At 48.5% G+C, this 26,192-nt stretch overlaps 2 protein-coding genes across 2 annotated transcripts in view; both read right to left on the bottom strand.

Moving 5' to 3' along the window:
* PSMD1 (proteasome 26S subunit, non-ATPase 1) overlaps window positions 1-16,690 on the bottom strand; it is an 82,982-nt gene extending 66,292 nt beyond the window's left edge. The window contains exons 1-14 of the mRNA XM_068955082.1: window positions 16,522-16,690; window positions 13,979-14,022; window positions 12,824-12,897; window positions 12,404-12,573; window positions 11,025-11,230; window positions 9,511-9,654; window positions 8,802-9,028; window positions 7,293-7,353; window positions 5,444-5,572; window positions 4,429-4,517; window positions 3,649-3,727; window positions 2,338-2,511; window positions 1,253-1,364; window positions 420-616 (exon numbers count right to left, since the gene is read on the bottom strand). Of these exons, the coding sequence (XP_068811183.1) occupies window positions 420-616; window positions 1,253-1,364; window positions 2,338-2,511; window positions 3,649-3,727; window positions 4,429-4,517; window positions 5,444-5,572; window positions 7,293-7,353; window positions 8,802-9,028; window positions 9,511-9,654; window positions 11,025-11,230; window positions 12,404-12,573; window positions 12,824-12,897; window positions 13,979-14,022; window positions 16,522-16,537 (1,722 nt within the window). The 5' untranslated portion in view covers window positions 16,538-16,690. The remainder of the gene's footprint in view (window positions 1-419; window positions 617-1,252; window positions 1,365-2,337; window positions 2,512-3,648; window positions 3,728-4,428; window positions 4,518-5,443; window positions 5,573-7,292; window positions 7,354-8,801; window positions 9,029-9,510; window positions 9,655-11,024; window positions 11,231-12,403; window positions 12,574-12,823; window positions 12,898-13,978; window positions 14,023-16,521) is intronic.
* Window positions 16,691-17,258: 568 nt separating this feature from the next.
* Window positions 17,259-24,739, bottom strand: C9H2orf72 (chromosome 9 C2orf72 homolog). The gene is made up of 3 exons (XM_068954743.1): window positions 24,169-24,739; window positions 20,546-20,656; window positions 17,259-19,056 (listed from the first exon to the last, which is right to left on the bottom strand). Exons 1-3 carry the CDS (start codon window positions 24,737-24,739, stop codon window positions 18,965-18,967), a joined length of 774 nt encoding a protein of 257 aa, XP_068810844.1. The 3' UTR covers window positions 17,259-18,964.
* Between the last annotated feature and the right edge of the window lie 1,453 nt (window positions 24,740-26,192).

The raw sequence follows: 26,192 nt of genomic DNA, 5'->3' as shown, positions 1-26,192 counted from the left end.
TAATTTCAGGTGGACAGGAAGTTACTATGCCCTAGGCTGCCAACAAGATTGTCAGGCAGAAATGTCACTTGGTGTTTCTTATTCAGTGTCTGCTATTGACAGCCAGTAGATCCTTGAGAATGATCCAGCTATAGTGAGTTTCACCTGTTTTTAACCACTACACTCTGCTCAGCTCCTTGTTGCTGCTCACAGGGTTACAGAGACTGAATATCAGGCAGAGCCAATACAAGAGTCAACATTGTTGTTCTCGGGTTTTTTTGATCAGGGTGAAACAATCTGTGAAATGGCCCCACTTCAGACCCACATAAGAACTTCCCTGGTGAAAACAGCCAACCCACCTTAGCTGGAGATTTCAGAAAAGGACAAGAAGGTCACCTCTGCAACAAACGGGCCTGGCGTTAAGACACAGTCAAACTCACCTTATCTCTGCAGAGACTCTCTATGAGAGCATCTGCCTCCTCCATCCTCCCGTACATCACCAGAGCAATTCCAACAGCAAGGCCCCGCAAAATCTTTTCATGCTGGGTTTCCTGTGCATAGCCAACCATGTCCTCAATAGCCTGAGCATTTTTAGATCCCAGCATAACCAATCCCAGTGCCAGACCAGCTGCTTCACCTGCACAGCACAGAAAGGCAAAAAAAAATCAACCAAACGACTCGAAGTAACAGTAAACGTTATATCCAGAGAACCTCACAAGATATAGGCTAACAGACCGCTTCGGGACACTACCATCCATGCCTAGCAATCTATTATTCACGGGCAAGTATACTTAAAAAGCCAAACCACCAGCTACAACTTAGTATTCTTCCCTACCAAGCTCATATTTCTCCTCCCTGGGCCAACAGCTGCTTAGATTATTTTCCTGCCAATGCAGCAGGAACCCCTACAAGTGTCTCCAAGCCCGCCTCTCAGCCAGAAAGGGCACAAGGCTCTGGAGGAGAAATCAGTCAGGCTGAATAAAAAGTATGCGACAGAGAGCAGAGCAGAGCAAGGTAAAAGACTGTGTAAAGACCTATCATAGCTGATCAGAGGTTGGCCCAGTGCCAGAATCCAATCCAGAGAGGACCTCTGACCATTACTGTAACATAACTAAAGAATCATTGCAGGTCAGGAAAAGGTCAGTTGACAAAACGCATCCAAGGCAACCTAGAAGTGATCTACACTGCTAACAGACAATCTGGAAAAAAAAAAAAAAATCAGATGACCGATAAAGCCTCATATGATCATTTACTCTAAAAGCAGAACATTTACCTGTCACTGCATCATCCTGGTAGAGATTCGTTTTCAGCAAATCATACACATCTTGACGTGCTGTCCCCATGGCAGCCAGACCCAAACCCAGGCTGCCACCATGTCGGACAATCTACAGAGAAGCACATACATGTTTAGACATCATAAAACAGGGAACAATATGGCTTCAGCTAAAGTAGACATCTTTCATACAGCTGCAAAATCTTAGCCCCAAACCACCCATAATGATCTGTTGGCCTGTTGGAAAAACTTTTACTTCCTTAGGCAGTTACTCTCTGATCAGAGAGGCAGGAGCTGGAGTAAAAAAGGCAGTTCAAAGGCCTGTAAACAAGGAGTGCCAGAAGCCTTCCACGCATTGTAAAAGACTTCCTAAAATATATCCGAGCTCTTTTTCCCCCGGTGATTTATGTAGTACCACAGAACTGTGCAATGGGTAAAAATTGCTGCTCAGTAATAGTATCTGAACGGAAAGCTAAATCAGTACCCACTTACGCAGCCCACATCCCCTTGTGCTCTAGCAACGGATATAAGAAAGGCAGTATACTTGCAATAACACGAGTGAGACCCCTTCACAGAAATTTTGAAGACGTGGTCTGAAATTCCCAAAAGAGGAGCAGGGAACATACTGGGAAAATACTAATCAGGGAGCTATTCCAGACTTAAAAGGATACTTTCTCTAGATGCCAGGGAGTGGCAATTGATGAATTACAGAACTTCTTTTTTAAGATGCATTCAACCTACTGTGGAGTACAAGATCTCACTGACTTATTCCTTTCACAGTTAAGTTTTAAGCAAAAACAGTGTTTGAATGCTGCAAGTTTACTAGCAAAACAAAGTAGAGACATAGGTAGTAAGAAAAACGAAGCTAGATTCACTCTCAAATACATAAGAAATTCCTAAAAATCTTACCTCAACTGTTAGAAAGAGGTTATTAAAACCAGACCTTACATTTAAGATCACAGGGGACGTAAATGTCACACCGCTGCTATGCGCTTGGTTACTTATTACCCCCACTTCTTAACCAGCTAGCATCTTTCTGGGTACTCCCAACAAAACCTTGGTTCATCACTGAACCCAGTACATACATCATTACTGGCATTCTTCAGCTGGTTCAGCAAATAGTCAATGATGTCCCCACCATGGTTAGCATGAATGAGACCCAAGGCATAGAGGCCTCCACCTTCCTGGTAGGCTGACCCTGGGGAGGTGTCCTTGGGTAGATATGTTGCCATTAGCTGTAGTGCTTCCTTCTCATGACCCTGTATGTCCAGTGTCCAGCAGGAAGGGAAGATACAGGTAAGTGAAGGGTGAAAAAACAGTATATACAAATGCTTTGCTGTAATATTTAAACAAGTTCGGAAAAAACATGTTATAGTCATCATTTTCTACATCACCTCCCCACAAAACCTGAAGTTCCGTCTTTCAATGCTGCACGGTCAGCAAAGAACCCTTCCGAACGTTTTATTTCCCCCAGAACATGACTATGTGCAAGTCACTTGATGTAAAGCAGGACAAATTTGGACGTAAGCTACATTGCTTCATTTGCTAGAGCACTTTTAAAGAGAGTCTAGGCACACAAGTAATTCCAAAGGCTTCCTGCTATTTCAGAGCTGCTTTAAATATACCTTCCACAATGAATTAATTTGAGAGAAAATGACTGCTGCTGTCAAAACTTTCTGAAATTTACTACAGTGAGGAGTTTGGTAATGCTACACAGACGGGAAATACACTTATGAAATATACATCTGCAATTATTAATAACTAGAAGCCATTAACCCTCTGCAACTTGCAAAGAAAAGAAAACAGAGTTAGAAAAGAAAAAAGACCTAGGAAAATAGATGCCTGCTCTGATACTACAGCAATGAAAGAAGAAAAGAAAAAATCCAGCTGTCATTAAGCCATGCTAACTCTCTGCTAGTTCAAAGCCTTCTAACCTTGGTCTAACCAAGGCCAAGGCCAGAAACTGTTAATCAGGGTTGGATTGAAGGTACGTAAATCCATCCAGCAAGAATCACTTCCCACCCAACAGTCCTCATCAGTGCTTTGTTCACCAGGGTAAAGGCCTAGCTGGGATACGTCAGCTAAGTTGTAAGCAGCTCTCATTTGTAAGCTCTTGAATTTTGATCAATTGCAGTTCAAGGCTCTCTCCTTGAGCCATGTTTTCCTACCACCTTTTTGATCACCAAAACGTGCATTAAACTATGCAGCTATCAGACAAAACAGATTTGATACAGACTGCTCTTTAGCACAAGAATACAACTATTTTTACAACTGTGCCTTGTGACAGACTAGGTTAGCTGGAAGGCAGGTGACATTCAGGATCCCTGCTTCAATGTTTTCAAGTCTTCTCAAGTCAAGAACTTATATTGAACAGAGGAGAATGAACGCATCATTACCTTGTGTATGACACCCAGGCTGGCGGTAGCAGTAAACTTAGCCCAGTTAGTGGCCCTGGCCAGCCACTCCAAATTGTCCCTGGAAGACAAAAAGAGACAGGTCAACTGAAGTTTTTTGTACTACCCATCCCTCAACCTTGCAAGCAACATTTCACAGCACAAAGGACTGCTTTCAAACCAGACAATAGCTGCAAAGGCAAGAACGCTAGCTAACCCCCAACCCCCTTTCCACTTCGTACCTCCCTACCCTTCAGCAGCCCTGGTTTCAGGCTGGAAGTAGTCAAGTCGCTAGATACCAGAGATCTCACTGAAGGACGGGAAAACAATTGCTCACTATGCAGCCTATTAGCTCTGTTCGGAGCTCTGCAGGAGAAGCTCGAGCACTGGGCCCCTCCCTCAATTCCCTCGTAAATGCAGTCTTGGCCTTTCACTTCTGAGAGTCAGTCAGCAACAGGCACTGTCAGTCTCTACCAGAGAAGATGCAACATCATCTCAGTTCTCCAACTAGCAAAAAAGGAGAACAAAACCCCCGTATATCCCCTCTCTAAACTGCTCACATGGTTAGCATTGAAAATAAAATCAATTTGTGAGGCTAGAGAAAAAGAAACAGTACCAGCCTCTTCCCTCTACATTCACACTAGTTTTCAGATCTTTTGCTCACTGTTCTCTAACCCCACCAGAATTCTGCAACCACCCTTTTGGAAATGTCAAGCTAAGAAGGGCAACAATGTTGTTCAAACGTCTCTAAATGACATCGGAGCTTCTTTGCCATAGATTTACCTAAGGAACTGGTCACTGGTTGTACCACAATGCATAAAGGAGTTTGCTATAACCGTTGCTGTATGACACACGGAGTTCCTCACTGCATCCTGAAAGAACAAAATCAACGAGTATCACCAGCCAGCAGGAGACAAGCCCAGGTTGCTTAACCTCCTCACCAGTACATTAGGAAAAGAGGTTGTAATTAACCAGCAGGTTAATTGCTGGTCGATTTAACCAGCAATTCCCCTTCCATTAGGGTTGATGGATTGTTAATACATTTTAACACATCATCAACCCATCTTTCTAGTGCAAACTAAATGTTTGCATAAGTTTCTGTCAGAGGCATCATTCCTTCAGTTGCAGCTTAACTGGAGAACCCCTTTCTGATTCCCAGAACCGAGCACCGCAAAGCATGTGCTGCCAACCACCTTTTCAAGTTATCCCTGGAACACTCTGCAGAATCAATCCCAAGCATTTAACCAGTGAATGCAATAGGATTTCCAACGCACTTTTAAAAAGAGCCTCCTGAAAGAGATGAGCCCACCGACAGCCACCCCCTATCACTTTTGCTGATAACGTGCATCACATTTCACATCAAAAAATTCCCCTGTGATTTCTAATAATGGTTTGGCTTAAAAGAAAGAGAGGATTAAAGATCTAGCACACAGGGCTACCCAAGAGCATGCCCAAACCTGTGCAGCTGTGTCTAATTTACCTGTAAGTTTTCATTTACCCATCCCTGAGTAACATCTTCCAAAACAAAATCAGTTGCTCAAGTCACTAACGCTACCTACGCTACGCTATCCCATCAGTTCTGTCCTCAACGTGGGAATACTGGCCTCTGAGCACACATCAACAAGTTCAAGTTTAAAACATTAATTTATCATGACCAAAACACAGATTTTGGTCCTCAAGACCCAGAGATGCTGTGCTAAGACATAAGACGATGTCCTAAAATGAAAGCAGTGCGGTCAATACAAACACACGATGACTCGGGTGCATCCGAGAAAGTCAGATGTACAAAAGCTCTTACCTTTGTGTTTTTCAGGATCATGAGGTCTGTATTGTTGTTTCGTATTAAAAACTGCAGATGTAACTCAATGGCCATTTCCCCACTTAAAATTTTAATCATTTTTGAGATCTGGTCCTTAGGCTCCGGATTCTTCACATGCAAACAAAAAGAGACAAAAAAATGTGAGAATCAGCTAAAGCTCTGTTAAAATACGGTTCCTGAGAAATCACTCTGGTGCGTTCCCATCACATTCCAAAATCTGACAGGTTTGGGGACTAAAGGGACATTGTTTTTTCCCTTGCTGCACAAGCCCAAATCTCCCAGATAATCAAGTCTCTTTATGCACAAGAGCAGGGACGGGAGAGGAGAATCTTTAAGAAGAAACGTATCCTTTACCGAATGCAAAGGGATACAAGTGACATCTGATATTCAGCAGGCTGCTATGTTTAGTCTTACAGATGAGATGAGTCTCCTGCAAGAGGCAACCAGTTTTGTAAGTGTGAACCTCCACTTCTTTGGAAGTCTTATGAAGAGGAGCACAAAGCCACAACACTTTGCATGACCCTGCTGATCTGCAGCATCTTCTTGTGAGCTAAAAGCTTTAGAACAGTGGCTAGTAGAATTAGGAATCTCTAACGTGCTCATCTTCCACAGCTCTTTGAGAAAGCTTCCATCTTTCCTGCCACAGAGCAGTTTCCAGTTTAAGTCCCTGCTCAGTTGTCTCCTGAATCGGGTGAAGAGTACTTTGCAGCTCTTTTTATTGGCATTAATTTAAAGAGATCAGCTGAGCATGCCCAGTCTAGCCCTTAAGCTAACCTTCTCCTTTTTTCCCTTGTGGCTGGCATTCTGAATCGGAGGAAAGCTCAGGAACATTTTCTGGCCACAAAGATCATTTTATGTGCTTGTCCCTTTGCACAGCCAGCAATGCTAATGCAGCAGAAACTCATTTAAAACACCCTGACCCCCACAAAAAGCACTGGTTACAGGTTCCTCGATGGGGCAAGAAACTTTACTCCCTTGTTTTCCTCGTGGAATGTAATTTCAAGCACACACTTCTGCTTGCCCTCCATTAAGTAAAAATTTGTTGTTCTTAAGCGATCTACAAGCATCTGTCAAAAATTCCCAAGTCTAGTTGCACCAATACACCTGGGAAAAAAGAAAACACCTTTGGCTTGGGTTTTATTCCCCTCTCTGGTAGCATTTCCTTTCCTCAACATTACAAGTGTCAGAATTGCTTTAGCTATTCTGTACACTGAAATGCAATCGTATGTGCATGTTAGAAGTGAACCTGCTTTCTCCGATGCTTGATAAAGGAAACAAAACAAAATGATTTTAACCAGCTGGCCCAGGAACGCAACAGCCATGCAAGCCAGAGGCCGCACCTTCCTCCTTCATGGAAAAAGAAACTTTGTTATTTCAGCATCCTCTCCTGCCATGCCCGGAGAACAGCATTAGCCCTATCCGCCCAGAACTACAGCTGGATTTCAGAAGGAAAAAAACCATCAAGCTGATTCATCAGCTAAGGATCTCAGCAGCCGTCAAATTTCAGGCCCTTCTGTGGTGAATTACTTATTTCAACATCAATAAAAGCTAACAAACCAGCCAGATCCTTCTGTTTTGCCCCCTTTTTCTGGGCTCAGTAATACCTTTTGAAAGCTACCCACTTCCCACTCTCCTCTAAATTTCAGTATCTGAGCTGCTGGACTTTTAGACTGTCAGTTGTTCGGTCCTCAGAGATCATCTGCCACTTTGCCTCCAAGCAAGACAGAAGTGGAACTCCATTTCTCATGACCTGACCCCATCATAACCTTGGAGATTCAGTCAGAACGCATAAGAACTAAGCAAGGCACATTTTGGTAATGGCACTCACAATTTCTGCGGACTTCCCTGCACAAGTGCTTCCCGGCTTCTCTTCTGCTTCCATAGCATCACTGAAATAAAATGAAAATGAAAAATGTGACCCAGTTCACCACTCATAACTAACCAAGCACTGTATTGTGGCTGAACACTATTCACAGAGAGTAGCCTGGACTTCTTCCCTGACTGAAAGCAAGAGGACTCTGACAGTACCTGGGCTGACTATTTGGACATCACTTCTGAAAAACAAACTCCTCCATAAATCAGTCTTCCGGGGACTGGAAGACAAAGGCCAGGAAAACCCCACCCTCTAACTCTACCGAGAGGGGTGAAACAGGGATGCTTGCAGGGAAGGAACAAGAAGAGACAGCTGAGAAAACAGGGTCAACACTAGGCAGCAAAGAATTATATCCTCACTCAAAAGCCTGGAGCTCACCACTATCAGGTTGGATGCAGCGTCGAAATGGAAACTGAGGTTATTAAGATGCTGTTTGCGCCTTGTCCTAAGGCTTCACAGGCTGATTTACACATTATTTTGTGCCTGCCCTTTTATTTCACTAAGACGGGAGAGAGGAGAATACTTGCTTTTGAATCAGTAATCCAGAAATAGCGAAAGCATTTATAACCAGTTCCTCACAGCTGCAGAAGCCCTTACTCACATCCAGCCAGCCTTGATCTAGGTGGCATTCCCACCACACATTATAAAACAGGGTGCAGGGGCCAGGTTGCATAGACACGACGGCTCTGAAGCGCGAAGAGCAATGGGAGCACAAACTTCTTCCGCAGTGCCCTCAAGTAAGGCACGAGCCTTAGCCTGGATTGGCCAACCCTCTAAAAACAGAGGTTTAAAACAAAACTACCTATGCCTATTACTTGTAAACAGCCAAGAGAAGAAAAACTGATGGAATAGTTAAGACCAGCTTTAGATATGGTTTTCTTAACAGGGGGCTCCTGCAGCTATTATCCAGTGATGCAGAGCACTAAACAAGTTTTAAATGTCAAGCCTTTAACAGAACCCAGAACGACCCTGAACTAGCTCCCTCCGCCGAAAGGACAAACGGTTCTGAACGTTACAGTATCATCTCTGAGCTCTCCCTTCCCACAAGCAGGTAGCGTACCACAGCCGTGACGTGAAATCAAACCTGCACATAGCTGCAAAGAGCAGCTTGTTTGAACTCTACTCCTTCCTTAGCTCTCCTAGCTGCTGCAAAGAGCACACAGCATCAGAGCATTCCCAAGCAACTCATGCTATGGCTTAATGAGTTACTGCTCATTAGCTGAGTCACCGTAACTGCATGACTGCACCATGCCTGCCTGAACTGCAAAGAAAAATGCATTCTTTTAAACTACAGTGGATTCTGGTAACATACGATTTTTCCCTGAGTAAATAGCACCTCTCGTCTATTACGTAACCTGGCTTGAATGAAGTAACTCAATTACTTGCAACAGGGTATTCATACACAGAACAGGCAGCTCCATCAGAGCAGAACAACTATGCCTCTTCTCAGGCCAGTGTTCCCACCTGTCTTTCTCTGATCCAGGGATAGTACCAGTGTTGGTGGATCCAGGCACCGAGGCAATAGGTGTTCCAACAGTGCGGAGATTCTGGATCACAGAAGACAAGAACTGCTGGCTAGCACTTTCATACAGATCAAAGCAAATTTGATAGGCCATAAGAAGGTTGTCTTCCTTCACCAGCTTTTCCAAGATGTCGCTTACAGCCTGCGGGTCATCCAGGAATATCAGGCACTGAGGGTGAGAAGGGAAGAAAGAAAAGAATAGGGAAAAAAAAATAAAAAAGGAAAGGACATTAGAAACTTCAGAATGAAAATCAACACCTGAGGCCATGCTCCATTTCTCCGCTGCCTTATCTCCTGCTCCCATAGAATGTTAATTCAGAAAAAGAAAAACACATCTCTCGTTCACAGAAGATACGAATAATCTTCACAGAGTTTCCACAGGTCATTTTAAAAATGAGACTAAATATTAAAAATTCAAATGTTCCTTGCATTTTTGGAACGTGTTTCAGTCTCTATAAATTGACCAAGCAGGCAGCATTTCTCTCTCTTTTTCATGCTAATCTCCCTTCAGTGTATGTTTGGAGCACGCAACCAGGAAAAGATATTTCATTTAACCAAATGAAAATCAGAGACCAGGTAGATGTTGAGTCAAACATATCTAAAGAAGAGTAATTTTTGATCAAGTTTTCAACAGCACACTGAGAAGTTTACCTGGCACACATTGATGAAGTCTGGTTTCTCCAGATTCATGTAGATTTTAACTAGAACTCTCAAGACTTTATTACGGAACTGCTTATTCTGCATCAGAGACATACAGAGCTTCAAGCTGTAGGCTAGCATCCCAGGAACATCGTTCTGAAATGAAATTAAAGGAGGTCAAGTCTAGGTTTGGACTGACAGATGGTATTTAGAAATTAAAATAAAGCTACCTCCTTTCCATTTAATAAGGGAAAGCAAAAGATAAGCATATATACAACTTCACAGTTTTACTTTATCTTTTTAGAAAAATCTCAGAGTCTGGTGTATTGTGGCTTAAAGAAAAATTCTACTAGAAATGTACAGGGCCAATATTCAATTCAGTAGTCAAGTCTTCAATGGAGACAAGGCATGAAAAAGATTCATTTACAAATCCAGTATCTGTTTTCCCCCTGCCTTCACCTTTCTTGCTTGAATAACCATCTTGAAATTCAGTGCGCTAACATAAAACGGCAACAAAAGGAACCACGCATCAAAAGTAGATCCCTAACACATCTATTTCTTGCTAGAGACAGAAACTAGGCTTGGAAAAGGTAATTTGAAATAATGGATTTATAACGGGGAAAAGAGTCAGTAAACGCACAGGACAGCAAACAGAACAGAAATTGCAAGACAGTGGCTTTATGGAAACTGCTCGCAAAATACAAAAATAGGAGACATCCAAGAACACTGGAAAGCTGTAAACTGAAAAGTGGTAAAGTTAAAAGGATTTAAAATATGACGTCTGGCATTTTGGGATACTGCAGCGTAACAAGATAACACACCTGCTGAACTGCTGCAGGTGACTACAGGCATGCTCCTACTACAGTTAAATACTAACATGACTTACTTTAAACTCTCAGTGAGAGAGGCTAAAGCCAGATTGCACTTCCTTGCTATTAGGGCAGGCTAAGACTGCACATAGTCACATTTATTGAAAGTCAGAGCAGCTCACCCAACTAACGGAGGGACTGGGGGGATGCGTTTCGGGAGTTTTTTTTTTTTTTTAACCTTCCATAACTGGATCACTTGTCTAGCCGTAAGGATCCCTTCCCACACTAGACTAGAGCAGATGACAGACATAACAAAACAGCTGTACTCACGCTACGTCAGACCTACGTCTGTCTAGCCTAGTATCATATCTCTGCTAGGAGTCAACACGGGATACCTAAAGAACAGGGTATGCACAACCAGGCTTCCTGAGAATACTCTCCCAGCACCTTGCAGCTCAGGGATATCTTAAAGCTACGAGTCCCTTTGTACTGGATAGTCCTCAGTGGCTTCGCCTTCCATGAACAAGTTGAATGCCCCCCCCAACCTTTCTTTTTTTTTTAAGCTGCATAGTTAAACATCAACCAACCCCAAATTTCATCTTTTATTTGCCTATACAAAACAAGGCAAGTTTCAGAGCAACATGGATCTCCCGCTTCACTTCCTGATCTACACCTGGAAGAAACTAGCTAGATGCACCTCCTGTCTCTTGCACCTACCGATTCGAGGATGGTTTTCTCAAAGATATCCAGCCTGCGTGTCTCTAGAGCAATGCCAATGGCCTGCTTGTACTTGTGGTCATCCAAGCATCGCTGGAACATTTTGTTCACAATCCCTTCTAGCCTTTCATCAACAGGTTTCTTCTCCCCTTCTGGCAGCTCTGCATTCTCCACGCACTGCTTGGTATAGTGGTCGATACATTTTGCTGAAAAGGCATTAAAACAAATATAGAAAAAAATTCCAATTTCCAATGTGCTTACAGTTTTTACACAGGTTTCAAAAGTGCCAGAGACCAGTGAGGAACAAAAATAAGCAGCCATTGCATAAAATATTTAGATGACTATGCATGCAGGCAAAACCAACAATTCAATCACCTATGTCTTGTCAAAAATCCATCTGTTCTACTGATACTGAAGTCACCTGATTCAGTAAAAGATCACAATCTCTACAGACTTACCTAGACCCTTATATCTCTCTCAGAAATCATCCCATTGCAAAACAACTGCACAGATTTTCTACTTAAAATTAAATCATAGCCAGCGCAAATTTATTCTGAAACTATGGTCAATTGGTGCTCACCATACTCTTCACATCAAGGGACTACTATATGTACACATGCATTCTACCAGCAAACACGGCATACGTGAAACTGCATAAAGGTGGGGCACAAGAACCAGTTGTGTAATCAAAGACATAAATAATAGAAGATATTTGTATTATCCCCTAGCAAACTCTAATTTTAGGGCTGGAAACAAACAGATACTTTTAAAATGGAACCAGGGGCATGACTTCTGTTCAAGTGGCAGGATGCTGTAAATAAATGAGGAAATAGCAGTATACTTCCCAGATCCACTGAAAGCACTAGCTGGAGAGATTGAGAGTCAGTCAGAGTCCATCATACCACATAAAGGGCAAGTATTATCGGATGGCACTTCTGAAAAAACATTTGACCTATATATGCATTCAACGTACAACGTGCTATTTTGTTAAGAGAGAATAAAAAAATTGTCCCCTTCCCTTCCTCAGCTAGCAACGCAGCTATTCTGGTTGACATTGGCAATAACATCGGTGCACACATGAGAGAAGGGACAATACACAAGCAAGGCAATTTCAGTTGCTGTTAGAAACTCACAATGGAAAAAAAGCTAAGAATAGGAAAAGTATGTCAGCACTCTTAAGTCAGTTCTATTACAGAATCTCAAAGCAGGGGGAAACAAAGCAACACTAAACTGGAAAAAAAGTGGCTGCAGCATCAGTTTACACAAATACACAAAGACGAAGAGGTATTTGGAGAAAAGCAGTTAAAGCAATGGGAATCTCCACATTACAGCAGTTTTGACAACATGAGAGCTTTTCTTTTGCAGCAGCTGTTATTTACCAATTATCGTTTCCACATATTCTGAGTTGTCGTTGACATTGAAGAGGTCACCTGCTCCCAGGGCATAGTTCAGGGATTCTTCAAAAGCTCCCAGGTGGTAAAACACTTTGGAAGCAACTAAAGCAGCAAACTGCCGGCTCCGAAAACCCTCATCTTCATAGAGAACTTCACTGAAAAGGAGAAAGGGAAGAACATTAACTTTGTGTGCTCCGTTCTCTTTAAAGCCACAGGACAGGTCGATTCAACTTGCATCTTTGGGACCACAGTTCCACGCCCACATCTACTTAAAATTAGTGCTTTCTGGAAAACATGGAGCTCGATGCTGTACTAGCCAACATCATGCAATTAGAACTACTTCTATTTCACATCTCATGTTCTTTTTAAGCAGCACGCTCTGCAGGAATAAGTGTCTTCTCTTACATTTTATCCACCGACTCGGAGATTTCTGCCCAGAAGTCATTGACAACAGCATTCAGCTTATGAAGAGCAAACTCCTGCAGAAAATAATTAAAAGTTATTTTACGTAAAAAGCTGCATTTATTACCTTTTCCCATTAAAAATAAGGCCACGTAAGACTAATAAGATAAATGTTGTCCTTCTTAAACAGCAAATTCTACTTGAAAAGAACTTTGCACTTCTCTTCACTACTCTTTGCAACCCCCTTGCAAAAAAGGAAAGGACTGCTCATTTAACAGGTAAGACAAAGAACGCTTCCCGTGGTCTCTCTCTGATGACTTACTGGCTAAAATGCCTGATCGTTGAGATTCCTTAAAACATGGAGTCTTCAGAGTCTTCGTGGCAACCTTTGCATAGCACACAGGAACGCTTTGGCCTGTGATCTGCACTAGCCAATATAATTGAACAACTTGCGCATAGCACTTTAGCAGATGTGGATGATTCTAGTCCAGGTATCGTTCATGTAACTAGTTGAGAGCAAAGGCAGGACTCGTTCAGATCTATCCTTATCTATGTCTGCTTTTAAGTAAAACGGACTTAGGGAATTCCTGATACTACAAGATGCATCTCCCCCTCCTAAAACACAGTACATTAGCTATGGTCAAATAACTAGCAAGCATCATCAATTCACAGCCGCTCTGGGGAGTTGGTATGGTCCTACGGATTCATATACTTTGTGGACTGTAAAGTTGTTCTCTTCTGCTACCACTAATGTGTTTCTAAGTGAAAAAAATAACCTTGATTATTTTGTTTTACGTATCTAGTTATGCTAAAAAAAGGATTTTTTTGGCTTTGAATTTTACAGTTAAAATGCAACCTCTGGAACACATGCAAGTAACAAAATCCCACTGTCATGAGAGAGCTGGGAGCTTCAGGGAGTAGAGATCTTAGCATGTGAAGCTCCAGTTTGATCTATGTTCAAAATAAGGAAGTTTGCCATCTGTTAGCAAGTCACTTAAACCTTTCCTATCACCTTTGAAGCTGGATGGGATGTGGGACCAAACTGGTGCTGTCCAACCATTACAGTTGTTAAGATCCATTCATTTTTGTTTTTAAGCTCTCAACATAGTACATATGCTGTTATTTGCTCCCAGATGTAATCAGAAGCACTGAGCTTACCTTGAGCTGTGGCTCTTCTTCATCCAGAAGAGAGATAATTCCAGCTGCAAAACAAGATCATTATCTATTCTGGATTCTGTTTTAAAAGTGAACATGTGATTCAGTCCAAAAATAACAGAGCATGGAAGAAGGCTGTTTCTGCAATGTCAGTTTAAAATTTTCGGTATTAAAAAATCAAAGATCAGATACAAGCTTGTATTAAAAATGAACATAAAACAACTCAGACTACAACTGCAAAGCTGCACTCTTTATAAAAGATGTTCCTTCTTAGAGGAAAACGTATTAGACAGGAACTCAAAGAAACTGGTACTTACTTCCAGCTCCACCACTAGTCTGCAGGCTGCTTTTTGGCAAATCACTTCCTCTTTCCCCAGGGGAAAAAGGTCATGTCAAAGCATCCTAACTCCTTTTCACACCAAGAAAACAGACTTCATGTTTCTCAGCTCTACCAAGCCTTCTGACACTGCGCCACCAACATCGGTACAAACAGATGAAGAAACATTACAACTAAAATAACTAGAAGGTGGGCCCACAATTATTTGGAAGGCTCTATCGGAAGAAGGGTTATAGATGGTTCACTGATAAACTGAAAGGATGCAACTGAAAGGGGGAGAAGAGGATCTGTCCAAAGTCCAATCCAATCCATTGCTTTTAATCTTTCATCTGTTATACGGACCCATGAACTTTTTTAAACCGCAGAAGACATCAAACTGGAAGGGCCAGCAAGCCTACTGGAGAGCAGAATTGGGATTTTAAGAGATCTTGACAAATTGTGGGGGAGAGTGGGAAGAGTCTGTAAAAACAAACAAAACAGCCTCCCCCACACACATACATGATAAAAGTCAAAAAGGAGAGGGCACAGTTCGAAACTAAAACGTACAAATGCAGAAAGAAATCTTAGTGATGTAGCGAATTAGGATGAAACATAATCATACTGTTACGTGGCTGCAGTGGGAGGTAGAGACCCCACCTTCACACTGAGATGTGTGAGCGTGTTCCCCAGCAGGTTTATGAAGCGATCCCTCTCTCCGTCTGGCACCGACAACCCTTAGCCAGACTGCCTTGTCCAGTCCTGGGCACCACGTTTCAAGACAGTCAGCAAATTAGAGTGTCCAGAGCAGAGCAATAAGAACAATGAGATCTAGCAAGCAGGGCTTATAAAGGTTGACTGGAGGGTTTGTAACAGTTTAGTCTAGTGAAACCTGAGAGGACTACCGAGTTCATACAGGTATAGGGCAGTTACCAGGAAAAAGAGACTACCTTGATCACCGTGGTAGACATGAACAGCCATAGTAGTAACAGGTTTGATTTGGAGCTTCAAAGATTGAGGTTTGATAGCGGGAAAAGTTTTCTGACAGTAAGATCAAGTTAATCATTTTGCCTAAGGATGTTGTGGAATCTCCAATACCAGAGATTTTTGAAAACCATGTTAGACACACGTCTGTCAGAAAACCATGTTAGACACACGTCTGTCAGAAAACCATGTTAGACACACGTCTGTCAGAAAACCATGTTAGACACACGTCTGTCAGAAAACCATGTTAGACACACGTCTGTCAGAAACAACCAAAGGAGCACTGAAGCAGTCTTGGGCAGGAAAGGCAATGCTCCTTCCGTTTCCTGGAACTATACTCCCAGTTTTCATAAGCTCCTGCATTTACCTGATCTACCAGGAAGAAGAAATTTCACTCCCTTTCAACATATTGCTCCTGCCTTTTCAAAATTCTTTTAAAATGAATTTCTAATTGTCTTCAGTTAGAACAAGACTTACACCTAAGGATAAAATGTTTGCAAAGAGAAAGCTACTTGCTGACCACTACCCTCTTTTCTTTTTCTCATAAAGCCACAATCAGTCAAACATCAGTTTCCACTGTGAGTAGTTCTAAAAGCACTTTTCATGTTTTCCTTGCACTATGAAGCTCCCGGTAGAGCTCATCCAGACACAGCATTTATCCCTCCCGCAATCCTTTAGCCCGAGCTCTTTATGCTGGCTTTTCCTCTGCAACAACACACCTGCATTTCTAAACCCCTCCAAAGTTCAGTTCTGTAGCACCTCCTGCTCCCTACTACCTGCTGATTTTATGTTTTTTTTTTTTTTAGCGTTAGTCGCCTTAAGCACTCCATCCCTTCACTTTCTGGTTGCAGGACAGGAGCAGCCCGTGCTGCCAGGGGCCTCGCGCTCGCCGCGCTCCCGCAGCCGGCAATGCTCTCGCAGGGCCCCGGCCGAGGGCCGCGTCAGGCAGCGCAGGCAGGGAGCCGCCCCGGCGCCATCCCCCGGGCGAAGCCCCGTGCCCCGACCCAGCCTGGCGGCCGGTCCGGCTCAGCCGGTGCCGGGCTGCAGCCGCGCTCCTGCCCCCGCGCTCCACAGCGGCGGTTCGGCCTCAAACGGCCGGTCGGGACGAGCGGCTCGGCGGGGCGCGGCCGGGGGCGGAGGGTGACGAGCCGCCGCCGCCGCCCTGGAGGGCTGCGGCCGAGCCCCGCGGCCTGCGACGGTGCCCTGACTCAGCGAAACGGCGGCGGGCAGCGCGGCCCGGCTCACTCACCGGCCGAGGTGATCATGGTGCCGGCCGGCCCGCGGGGGGAGCTGCGGTCGGGTCGGGGCCGGCCCGCTCCGGCCCGCTGCGGTGCCGCTGCCGCCGCCGCCTGGGGTCGGAGTCGGGTCAGGACCGCTCCGCGCCGCCGCCACTGCTCCACCGCCGCCCGGCCCGGAAGTGCCGCGAAGGACCCCTTCCGGCGGGGCCCCGCGCCTCCCGGGGAAGGTGCCCGGCGCGATCGCCTGCTCAGAAAGACGTCGCGAGGGCGCCCGAAACAGGCGGCCGCGGCGGCGGCGGCTCTGGGCGCGGCCGGACGAGCTGGGGGCGGCGGCGGCGGCGGGGCCTCGCGGGCCGCGAAAGCGTTCAGGCAGGGCGGGGGGCAGCCCGCGCCCCCTCACACCCCTGGGGCACCGCGCCGCCCGCCGGGCGCCGCCCGCCCCGGCTGCCCAGGGCTCCGAGGCCTGGTGGGTGCAGCAGGGCCGCCGCCTTCTCCGCGCTGGCGGGGGCGACGCTTCTCCGAAAAACTCTCATTTATTCCCCAAACTTCCCCGCTGCCCGTGGGTGAGCGGCCGACCTGGGCCGCACGCAGAGCCCTTTCGCCGCGCTGCGTTGCAAACGTGCTGCCTTGTTACCGGGGTCGCTTCCCTTCCCTCCCGACGCGCGCTTGAACTAAACCGAGAGAAACGCGAGTTAAAGCATGCGTAATGGGTTAACGCCACCGTGAACAGGCAACAAACTGAAGCAAGTTCCAATTCAGAAATTAAATGTCTTTATTCTTTACAACAAGCACTTAAAAGTGGCCTTAAATTGTTAAACCAGTTAAACTTGTAAATCTGTCTGCTGCGCTTCCACATGACCAGCTATTAAAAAAAAAAAACAACAAAATCACTTTCATTCCTCCCCACCAAAGGAAAAAAAAACACCTGGGGAAAATATATTCCCACTTACATCTCTCTAAATCCCAGGAATTTCATCGCTTTCAACAAAAGTCTCACTGCCAGGGTAAACTTGTCAGATTTACCTATAAATTACCTGTAAATAAATCCGTTGGATTTGTAGCACTAAGACAGGTTTAACTGCAAATCTATACTCCGCATTCCTTCATTCTAGGTGGCAAAGGCCAAATACTGCAAGAAAATAAAGATTCACCTGATCATACTGCCAACTCCTGTGAGACTGGACTGGATCGGGAAAGAACGTCACCGTGCGGTGACCACCGCACCCTGGACACACTCGGGAGAGGAGGGGTGAAGTTTCTGACCTGAGCTGGATGAACCTTCAAAAGGGCAGCCAGGCCCATACACAGTGCAGCAACTGTTGTATGTTGTATTAAAATAATCATAAAAAAAGGTATTCCTAGCATTATGTTAATAGTCTCCATCAGCCAAGGATTTGTAATTAATTGCGTTTGACCCTGCTTGAGCAGGGGCTTGGACCAGACGATCTCCAGTAGCCCCTTCCAACCCCAACTACTCTGTGATTCTGTTTTGCCCCACGTTTGGAACTACTTAGATAGACGATTCTTCATGCGTATATATGTATTTACTTATTTATGAAGCAGCCACATCTCAGTGGGAGGAATACAGTGGGCCTCCTCCAGGACCTGACACCACATGGTTGTGGAGGTGTCCGTGCTCAGACGGACCTCTCTCGTCACCCCATCTAACATCAAGCACATAGTAGTCCGTGTCTGTCACCTCCCGACCCCGGCAGCCCATCGGTCAGTCCATGAGCTCCAAGACGAGCCAGGCAGATGCAGCCCGCTCTCAAAACCACATTCCCACTGCCATTACTATCAATATCTTCTGCGTTATTCTTGCAACCCAGAACAGACCGTTATTGCACTTCTTTGCATTACACAGTAACGTTCAAGCCTTTTCACCCTGTCGGTCAATCTGAGGCCTTATACTTAGTCCCACTGCAGTCCCCATGCCACTGTGTTACTTGTCTTTTTCTCCCTGATCAGAGAGTGGGAGGGAACTTCAAAACAGCAAGAAAGCAGGAAAACACGGCAGCAGTCTGCTTGCCAGGGAGACTAGCCTGCAAGGCCTATCTCAGCAGGGAATTTTGCTCAGAACTTGAAAGCGTTCCTCTTTCTGCAGGCAGACGGCAGCATTTACCACCCCAAATCCCCATGTCATCATGCCCAGCCAGAAGATAACGTTCCCAAAGGGCTTCTCAAAAGCCCATCGCCCATCAGTGGCTCCAGGCACCCCACAGGCAGCAGGACGCAGCCCCCACGAACCTCCACTGCTGCAGCACTGCGAGCAGGGGAGGGCTGGCTGCCACAGATCTTAGAGGCTGTTGGTAGCTACAGAAGGCCCTGGTGAATTAAGGCAAGCGGCTGCTCCCCAGAGGAGAGGGCACGTGGGCATATGCCAGCTTTTCCTCCCACAGCTCCAAATCAACCAGGCAGATCCGGGACGTGGCCCATGCTGGGTGCCTGGCGGCTCTAGGTGCCCATGCCTCCAGCAACTTCTTCATAGTTTCCATTGGGCGACAGGCTGGTCAGAGCCACTTCTTCCTCAAGGTCCTGCACGTCATCTGCAAAGAGCAGAGAGAGGTCAAGGGAGAGCTGAACTGTGGATCCATTCTTCCCATGCAAATTGCAATTTAAAGCAACAGAAATGAGCATGCGGTCAAAGCAATTGGTACAGACCCACAATCTTAAGAGTGGATGATTTTTCCATAATTGATTCTCAATTGATTTTACAAACTCAAGTGTTGCTCCAGCAAACAGGAGCGATCTGTGAGCAAAGGAGCACTAGGTCCCAGCCCTGCAGACAGCTCCGTGGGCTGCTGCAGCCTCAGCCTTTTGAAAGCATGCTGTATGGACATGAGACTTCACCTGCCTGGCATTGACTGCAAGATCAGGCACTCAAATTTTTTGACCCACTGTCTTCCTCTAGAGGAAGTGTCTCAAAGCTGCACAAATTGGGCATTTCGGTCTCTTTCTCAGACCCTTGTGTTTATTAGAGTGGGAGAACCTCTCCTCTCGCATGCTCCATAGGGCAATTTGCACCTCCTCTCCTGCTCGCATTTTATAGCCTCCTGGGACAGGCTCTCTGCAAAAAAAAAAAAAAAGGAAATCGTTGCTGGGAAAGGTGAGCAGAAGTGCCAACGGTACAGCAAATGCGGAGCGCGTGGCTCTCAAAACACGAGGCTGCTCGATCCCTGAACAATTTCTTTTCCAGTCAGGGAACCCAAGGCTGGCTACCCTCCTGTTCCTCCCACTGGCCTCACAGCACGTGTTTTGAGAACGCTTCTTCCAGCTGCATTTGCAGAAAACATCATTAAGATGGGGATGATGCCTCCAATTCATTGTTTAGAAGAAGAGAAATTCTGCCACCAGGAACTCCTGCAAAACGCAGCAGAGTTCAGCAGCGCTTCCCAGGGCATAATTACCCACTGGACTCAGCATGTTTTGACTCCAAGTGAAAGATCTGAAGGATGTTGACAAACGTTTGACCAAGAGAGTCCTACACCACTGCACACTCCTCAAGAGGGGAAGTGTCACTCTCTGCAGCTGAAAAATGCATCTGGAAACAGAGAGGCAAGAGAGGAAGAAACAAAAACCCACATCACCGGAGGCAGCATGAGCCCAGAGGGCTGCAGAGCGATGCCTGCTCCCTCCAGGGCACCCGGCTGGCTGGGTTAAGCCCTGAGCACAGAGCTCTTTGAAGGCATTTGTTTTGCACCCGGGCCAAGTGCTGGCACTATCAGAGAGGGTGTAAATAGCAAGCAGCGGTTCGGGTGTGCTCCAGCTAATCCACAGCATCGCATCGCCGGTGCTGAGCACTGCTGTAGGTGCTTAGAGAGATTAGGAGCAAGTCAGAAAGCAGGGAGATGGCACCACAGCAGCTAGGCATGCACTGGTCGTCTCCAGGCTCTGGCCAAAGCAGCTGTAGAGCTGGAAATAGCTTAAGGAGGCCACCAACAAGGGATTTAGGCATCGAGACCAGCAGGGAGACAGGGAGGAACCTCCGACACAGTCACGTTGGGAGGACAAGGCCCTCGAGGGAGCTGGGCGTACCTTCGTGAACGTTTGCAGCTTCTGTTACGCGGCCTTTTCTCTGGCTGCTGCGGCCACGATAAATGCACTGCAGGAAGGAAGGCAGTCTCCAGCTCTCGCTCTTTTTCCCCTCTTTGGGATAAAGCAGAGAAGAGGAGTTCAGATGGCATCGGGTCAGCACTGCTGCTCCCCCACCTCCCTGCTGTTGATTTGCAACTCGCTCCCTCCACGCTCCCGACTCTTTGCAGCGAAACCTGCAAAGCCACAGAACCTTCTCCCTCAAAGCACAGAGCAGCTCCTGGAAACGCTTATTTCAGGCTGAAAACGCTCTCCTACTCTGGAAACTTGCCCTTAGTGTCAGTCTCCATCTTCTTGGCGCATTGCTGCCAAAACTGTCCTGAATGCTCTTCCCACAAAACAGCCAGGGTTCGAGCAGAAGCTGCTTTGAAAGCGACGGCCACTGGCAGCCCAGACAGAGCAAGAGACCTGGCAGTTTACCCAGTGCACGTGGCAGTACAGAGGACTGACACGTTCAGGACATTCCTGCAGAAGGAAGTTTTTCTATTGCATTATCGCATGGCTTCTCCACATCAACCTATTTACTGCTCCTCTTCCTTAACAAACAATTCCCCCTCTCAGGGGTACCTGCTGGAAACACTGAGACTTGTAGCACGTTAAAAATTAAAGCTATAACTGCTTGCAAAATGCAGAGAGCATGCCACTTCCATCAATGTATAGTAGTTATTCCGGAGGACAACAAAGGTCACAGCAAGTTACTACAAGCTTTCAAGCCGTTGTAGTAAATACTACAGCAGCTTATTTTCTGCAGTCTCAAACGGCAGCAGCTCAGCATCCTCATTGAAATATTGCACGGCCTTTCACCTCCTAATCAGGTCTTATCTCCCGGTAGCAAATGATAAACCACTTCAGCGTCCTTCATCTTATCAAACCATTGCAACACTGACTGGCTCACAGTAGCAAAAAAAGGTGAATTACAGCAACTACCAGTCAACAGACCAGCCCTCCAGCCGAAAGCACATCCCCTCCTCTCAGTCCCCGGAGGGACTCTGGACAAACCACCGGCATGATGGGATACCCCACAGCCCCCTTCGACCAGAGAGGCACATAAACCTCATTGCGATTCCTGTCCCAGCTCCACCACACAAATAACAGTGCCTGGGACCTTCCCAGCGAGGGGGCTGCAGCTCCAGTGACTGGCACTGGCAGAGCTGAGCAGTGGGGTGTGTGGAGGAGGAAGGGGCTTTAGGGATGGTCTGAAACAAAAGGGGCACAAGCGTACATACACAGCACCTTACAGTTATACCAGTGTAAACCAATACAGATATTCTGTATACCTCCCAGCATCCTTATCCAGATACAAGCACATCTTTTTTTCCAGCTTAGCACTGCAAAGTCAAGAAGGGGAAAAAGAGGAGCTCAGCCCTGACTGATGACAAGTTTACGGCGGCATCACTAGAAGAGCTGCAGCTTGCTAAGCAGCGTGCTCTGCGTCCCCAAGCTCCTCTGGCCCCTCTCTCACACATTTCTTCCACACACTATCTTAAATTCCCCTCACGCTTCACTTGCGGGGAAAGCCACAGGGCAAAGGAGAGCAGGCTGCAGCTTGCAAGGCAACCATGCAAGGCAAGCACGTGGGGTTGTGCTGGGACTGCGGGGCCGGGCAGCCCACCCCAGCTCTCCCCTGCGACGAACCTGGGATCGGTCTTCTCCCACGTGCCATCACCTCCGGCTCCCTAGCTCTTCAAAGGCACAGCTATGCCCGGGCCCTTTTGGCTACGTGGACGTTATGGTATGTAGGGGGCTCGCAGGGGCATGAAAGTAGCCACCCTTGCCGAAGGTCTAACCCCGCAGCTGACCGGTGTCCTCATTACACATACGGGTCACAGGACACTTACATGACTAAGAGCAACAGGCAGAGCATCAGAGGTGAATTAAAGCAACACACTGAGTCCTCCTCCCCACAACGCTTCTAAAGTACACACAAACAGGCTGGCTGCAACACGTGCTCAAGCTCTGTGTGGTCATCTTTCTCCACGTCTAGCTGACACGCTATTTCCACGTCTGCACGCAAGACAAATTCACAGCTAGTCAGAAAAATACATGTACTGAGGTGCCAGCACAGTGCAGAGGCAGAAAAAGGCCATGTGTGCAGGGACACTTTTCTGCCTCTGCAGCTGCTATGTTGACTGGCACCCGGGAGTGCAACAGAAGAAATTCAGCAATGTGAGAAAGGCAAAAGCAAAGGGAAAGGAGAGAAGCCGGCAAGGGGAACATGCATGCCTCAGTACCAAGGGTTGTAGCTGCCCCAGCCCAAGCGATGGCAGAAGGTAGCACCACTCCTTCGCAGAGGGACAGCGTGGGTCCTGGCAGTCTCAAAGCTCCTCAAAGTTCAGATCCAGGACTGAGGATTCTGGACTGAGCTAATTTCAATAGCGCAGCTGAGCTCCCACCCACCAGGAGTGGAAGGCCAACCATCCCCATGTCCCTGGGATCCTGGAGAACCCTGTCAGTGCAGAGCTGAGGACAGCTGCCAGGACCCCTCAGCAGCACGGCAGAAAGCAGGAAGAACTCCTGAGCCCTTGGAGATGAAGTTGATCAAGGGAAAAGGGAAAAATGAAAGAAAGGATGAAGAAAGGGAAACATCCCAACACAAGCAGTGCCGAAGACCCACGTGAGCGCAGGTTGCTCTCTGTGGCTGCTGCGGGGGCAGAGTTTGACCAGTTGTCCAGCCACCCCACGTTTGCACACAAATATGACTCACCTTTCATCCCGGAGCAAGTGCTGCTCTTCAAGGCCTGTTTTACACCCAGCTTTCAACCGAGCATAACCACCAGGCTTAGGCTGGCCACTAACAGACGCGTGGTTTTAAACCCGAGTGCCTACTTTCTATTGTTCTTACTTATTATGTTAAGCCAGCACCTGGGACCTGCCCGCACCCTATGGCAGGTGCTGCACCCCAACACCCTGTCCCAAGAACACGTGTCCACAAGCATAAAAGGCCACCACATCACAAGCGGTCACCTGCCACATCCCTGCTTCCAAGAGCTGCTCTAGTGCTTTTCAACCTGCTGCCCATCCTCCCCAGATGCTAGGGCTGGGAATCCCACCAGGAAGGGACAGGTCCTGTTGGGAAAGACCAGATCCCACCAGGATGGGGTAGATCCCACTGGAATGGGGAAGCAGATCCTACCAGAATGGGGAAAAGCCCATTGGGAAAGGCCAGATCGCACCAGGATGGGGCAGATCCCACTGGAATGGGGAAAATCTATCGGGAAAGGCCAGATCCCACCAGCATGGGCAGGTCCTGCTGGGGAGGGGTAGATCTCACCAGAATGGGGCAGACTCCAGTGGGAAAGGTCAGATCCCACCAGGATGGGGCAAATCACACCGGGGAAGGCTGGATACCATCAGCATGGGGCAGCTCCTACGAACAAGGGCCCCCTGCCCACAACCCCAGGGAGCACCTGCGGCACAGAGGCGCAGGGAGGGCTGCCGGTCCCGGCCAAGCGCTCCCCGGGCCGGACCCCCCAGGACGGCCGGTCCCCACCGGAAAGGAGCCCGGGAGCGGGTGGCCGCGGGGGTGCAGGGCCCGGGGGGTGCTGGCCGCCCCCCGCCCCCGGTACCTGCTGGGTGCTGCAGGGCGGCGCGCAGGGCACGGCAGGCGGCGGCGCGGCAGTCCCGCAGGGCGGCGGCGCTGCCGGGGCTGTAGCGGGCCGCCTGCACGGTGCCCGGCGCCGGGAAATGCCGCCGCAGCGTCTCGTCTAGCGTCGCCGCGTCCTCGCCGTCGCCGTCGGGCAGCAGGACGCCGACGACGGCGGGCGGCGGCCCCGGGGGCAGGCGGCCGCGCACGTCGCGCACCATCTCCCGCAGGCGCGCCCGGGCCCCGCCGCCCCGCGCCGCCCCGCCGCGGCACAGCACCAGCAGCAGCCGCGCCGCCAGCGCCCGCCGCCCGCCGCCGCCCCGCCACGGCCGCCGCCACCGGGGCGGCGAGTGGCCCCGCAGCGGCGGCGGCGGCGGCGGGCACCCGGGCGGCAGCCCCGGCGCCTCGTCGCCCAGGAGGTCGCGGGCGAAGCCGGCCAGCGTGGCCGCCGCCGGGGCGCCCTCCGCCACCTCGGCCACCAGCAGCACGGCCCGCCGCCCGCCCGCCCGCTCCACCAGCGCCCGCAGCTCCCGCAGCTCCGCCGCCGCCGCCATGCCCCGCCACCGGCACCGCGCACCGGCCCTGCCACCGCTTCCGGCACCGCCCCCGGCACCGGCCCCAGCACCCCGCACCGCCCCCGGCACCGGCTCCGCAGCGCGCACCGGCCCTGCCCCCGCCCCCGGCACCGCCCCCGCCACCCCGCACCACCCCCGGCACAGGCACCGGCCCCGCACCGCGCACCGCGCACCGGCCCTGCCACCGCCCCCGGTGCACCATGCCCAGGGCACTACCTCCATCCCAGGCCCCGGCCCCGCACCGGGCACCGAAAGGGCCTCGGAAGCACCGCCGAGCCGAGGCGCAGCCCCCGCCCCGCTCGCCGTGCCTCTGAGCCCCTTCCCACGCAGCCCCCTTTGGCTTCCCCTCTGCAAACACTGTGTCCGTCTCGCTGTGCGCCGAGCACGACCCTCAGACGCAGCCTGAGCAGCGCCTGCAGCGCTCAGCAGTGACATGCGCGCCTCCCAGGGAAGCACAAACTGTTGGCGGGTAAAAGTGCAGCGCTATGGCCAGGGCTTCGGTGCTGGCACGCATCACAGCCCGAGCCGGGTGAAATACCATAGCCCACAAGGAGGCCCTGCCAGCTGACGGTGAATGAAAGCCACGTGAGCGCGACAGGGAGCCCGGCCCTGGCCCTTGCACGGTGCTAGCAAGCCTGTCAGACGAACTAGTAAGCCTTGATCCAAAGCGCATGTGACAAATGCTTCCCCGAGTCCTTACATCCATCTGCCCCATAAAGGGCACCAACAGCCTGCGGGGCTCCTAGCCAAGGGGCACTGCTGACCCGAGCGCCATACGTGAGCACGCCATGCTGGTTTGCAAGGGGAAAAGGGTCTATACAGCCGTGAAAGCCCGATGCAGTTTGCATCAGCTTTGTAGCTGGGGAACACCTGGGCAGGGTGTATTTGCTCTGGCTGCATCGGTGACGTCAAAGTGAGAGATTGGGGGCGGGGGGCGAGGGGAGGGTGTCTCAATCCAAGACGAGGTGTGAAAACAAATCCTGCAACTTTTCCTGTGCTGCTTAAAGAGGAAAGGGTGTTGGGGAACTGCCAATACAGACACAGATCAAGTTACGGAAAAAGCTGCAAGATACTTAGAGGAGGAAGTAGCCCAGTGCCCTGTGAGCCTTAATCAGGTATAGGACGCAAACTCTCCCCCCCCAACAGGTAATGTCTTATTATGAGAATCTGGGAGGGTATAAATCACTCAAAGGTGCCAACAGCAAGAATCACATTTGCCGGTCTCTCTCTGAGGCCATTCAGAGTCAGATCATTTTTGTGGGATGGACAGATGAGGCTCTGCAGCACTTCTGATGAAAGCAGAGCTGAAGTGTGAGCCCCTGCCCAGACGCCTTCGATCAGTGATTTCCAACGGTTGTGTCAGAGCACACGTGGGACACGAGGGAGGCTCAGCCAGCGGACTTGCTCCCTGCCTGTCCCCTCGGTCACCCAT

The sequence above is a fragment of the Struthio camelus genome, chromosome 9, assembly GCF_040807025.1.
Source record: "Struthio camelus isolate bStrCam1 chromosome 9, bStrCam1.hap1, whole genome shotgun sequence".
Lineage (NCBI taxonomy): Eukaryota > Metazoa > Chordata > Aves > Struthioniformes > Struthionidae > Struthio > Struthio camelus.
The sequence above is the reverse complement of the archived record's forward strand: the minus strand, read 5'-3'. Positions and strand labels throughout refer to the sequence as shown.

What these genes read in the sequence shown, in the direction of transcription:
- C9H2orf72 (XM_068954743.1), bottom strand. Translation starts at nt 24,739, where the DNA reads ATGGCGGCGGCGGCGGAGCTGCGGGAGCTGCGGGCGCTGGTGGAGCGG. An exon ending in CGCCCTGCAGCACCCAGCAG is followed by an intron (nt 20,657 to 24,168) that starts GTACCGGGGGCG and finishes TTTATCCCAAAG; the next exon opens with AGGGGAAAAAGAGCGAGAGC. An exon ending in AGCTGCAAACGTTCACGAAG is followed by an intron (nt 19,057 to 20,545) that starts GTACGCCCAGCT and finishes TGCTCTTTGCAG; the next exon opens with ATGACGTGCAGGACCTTGAG.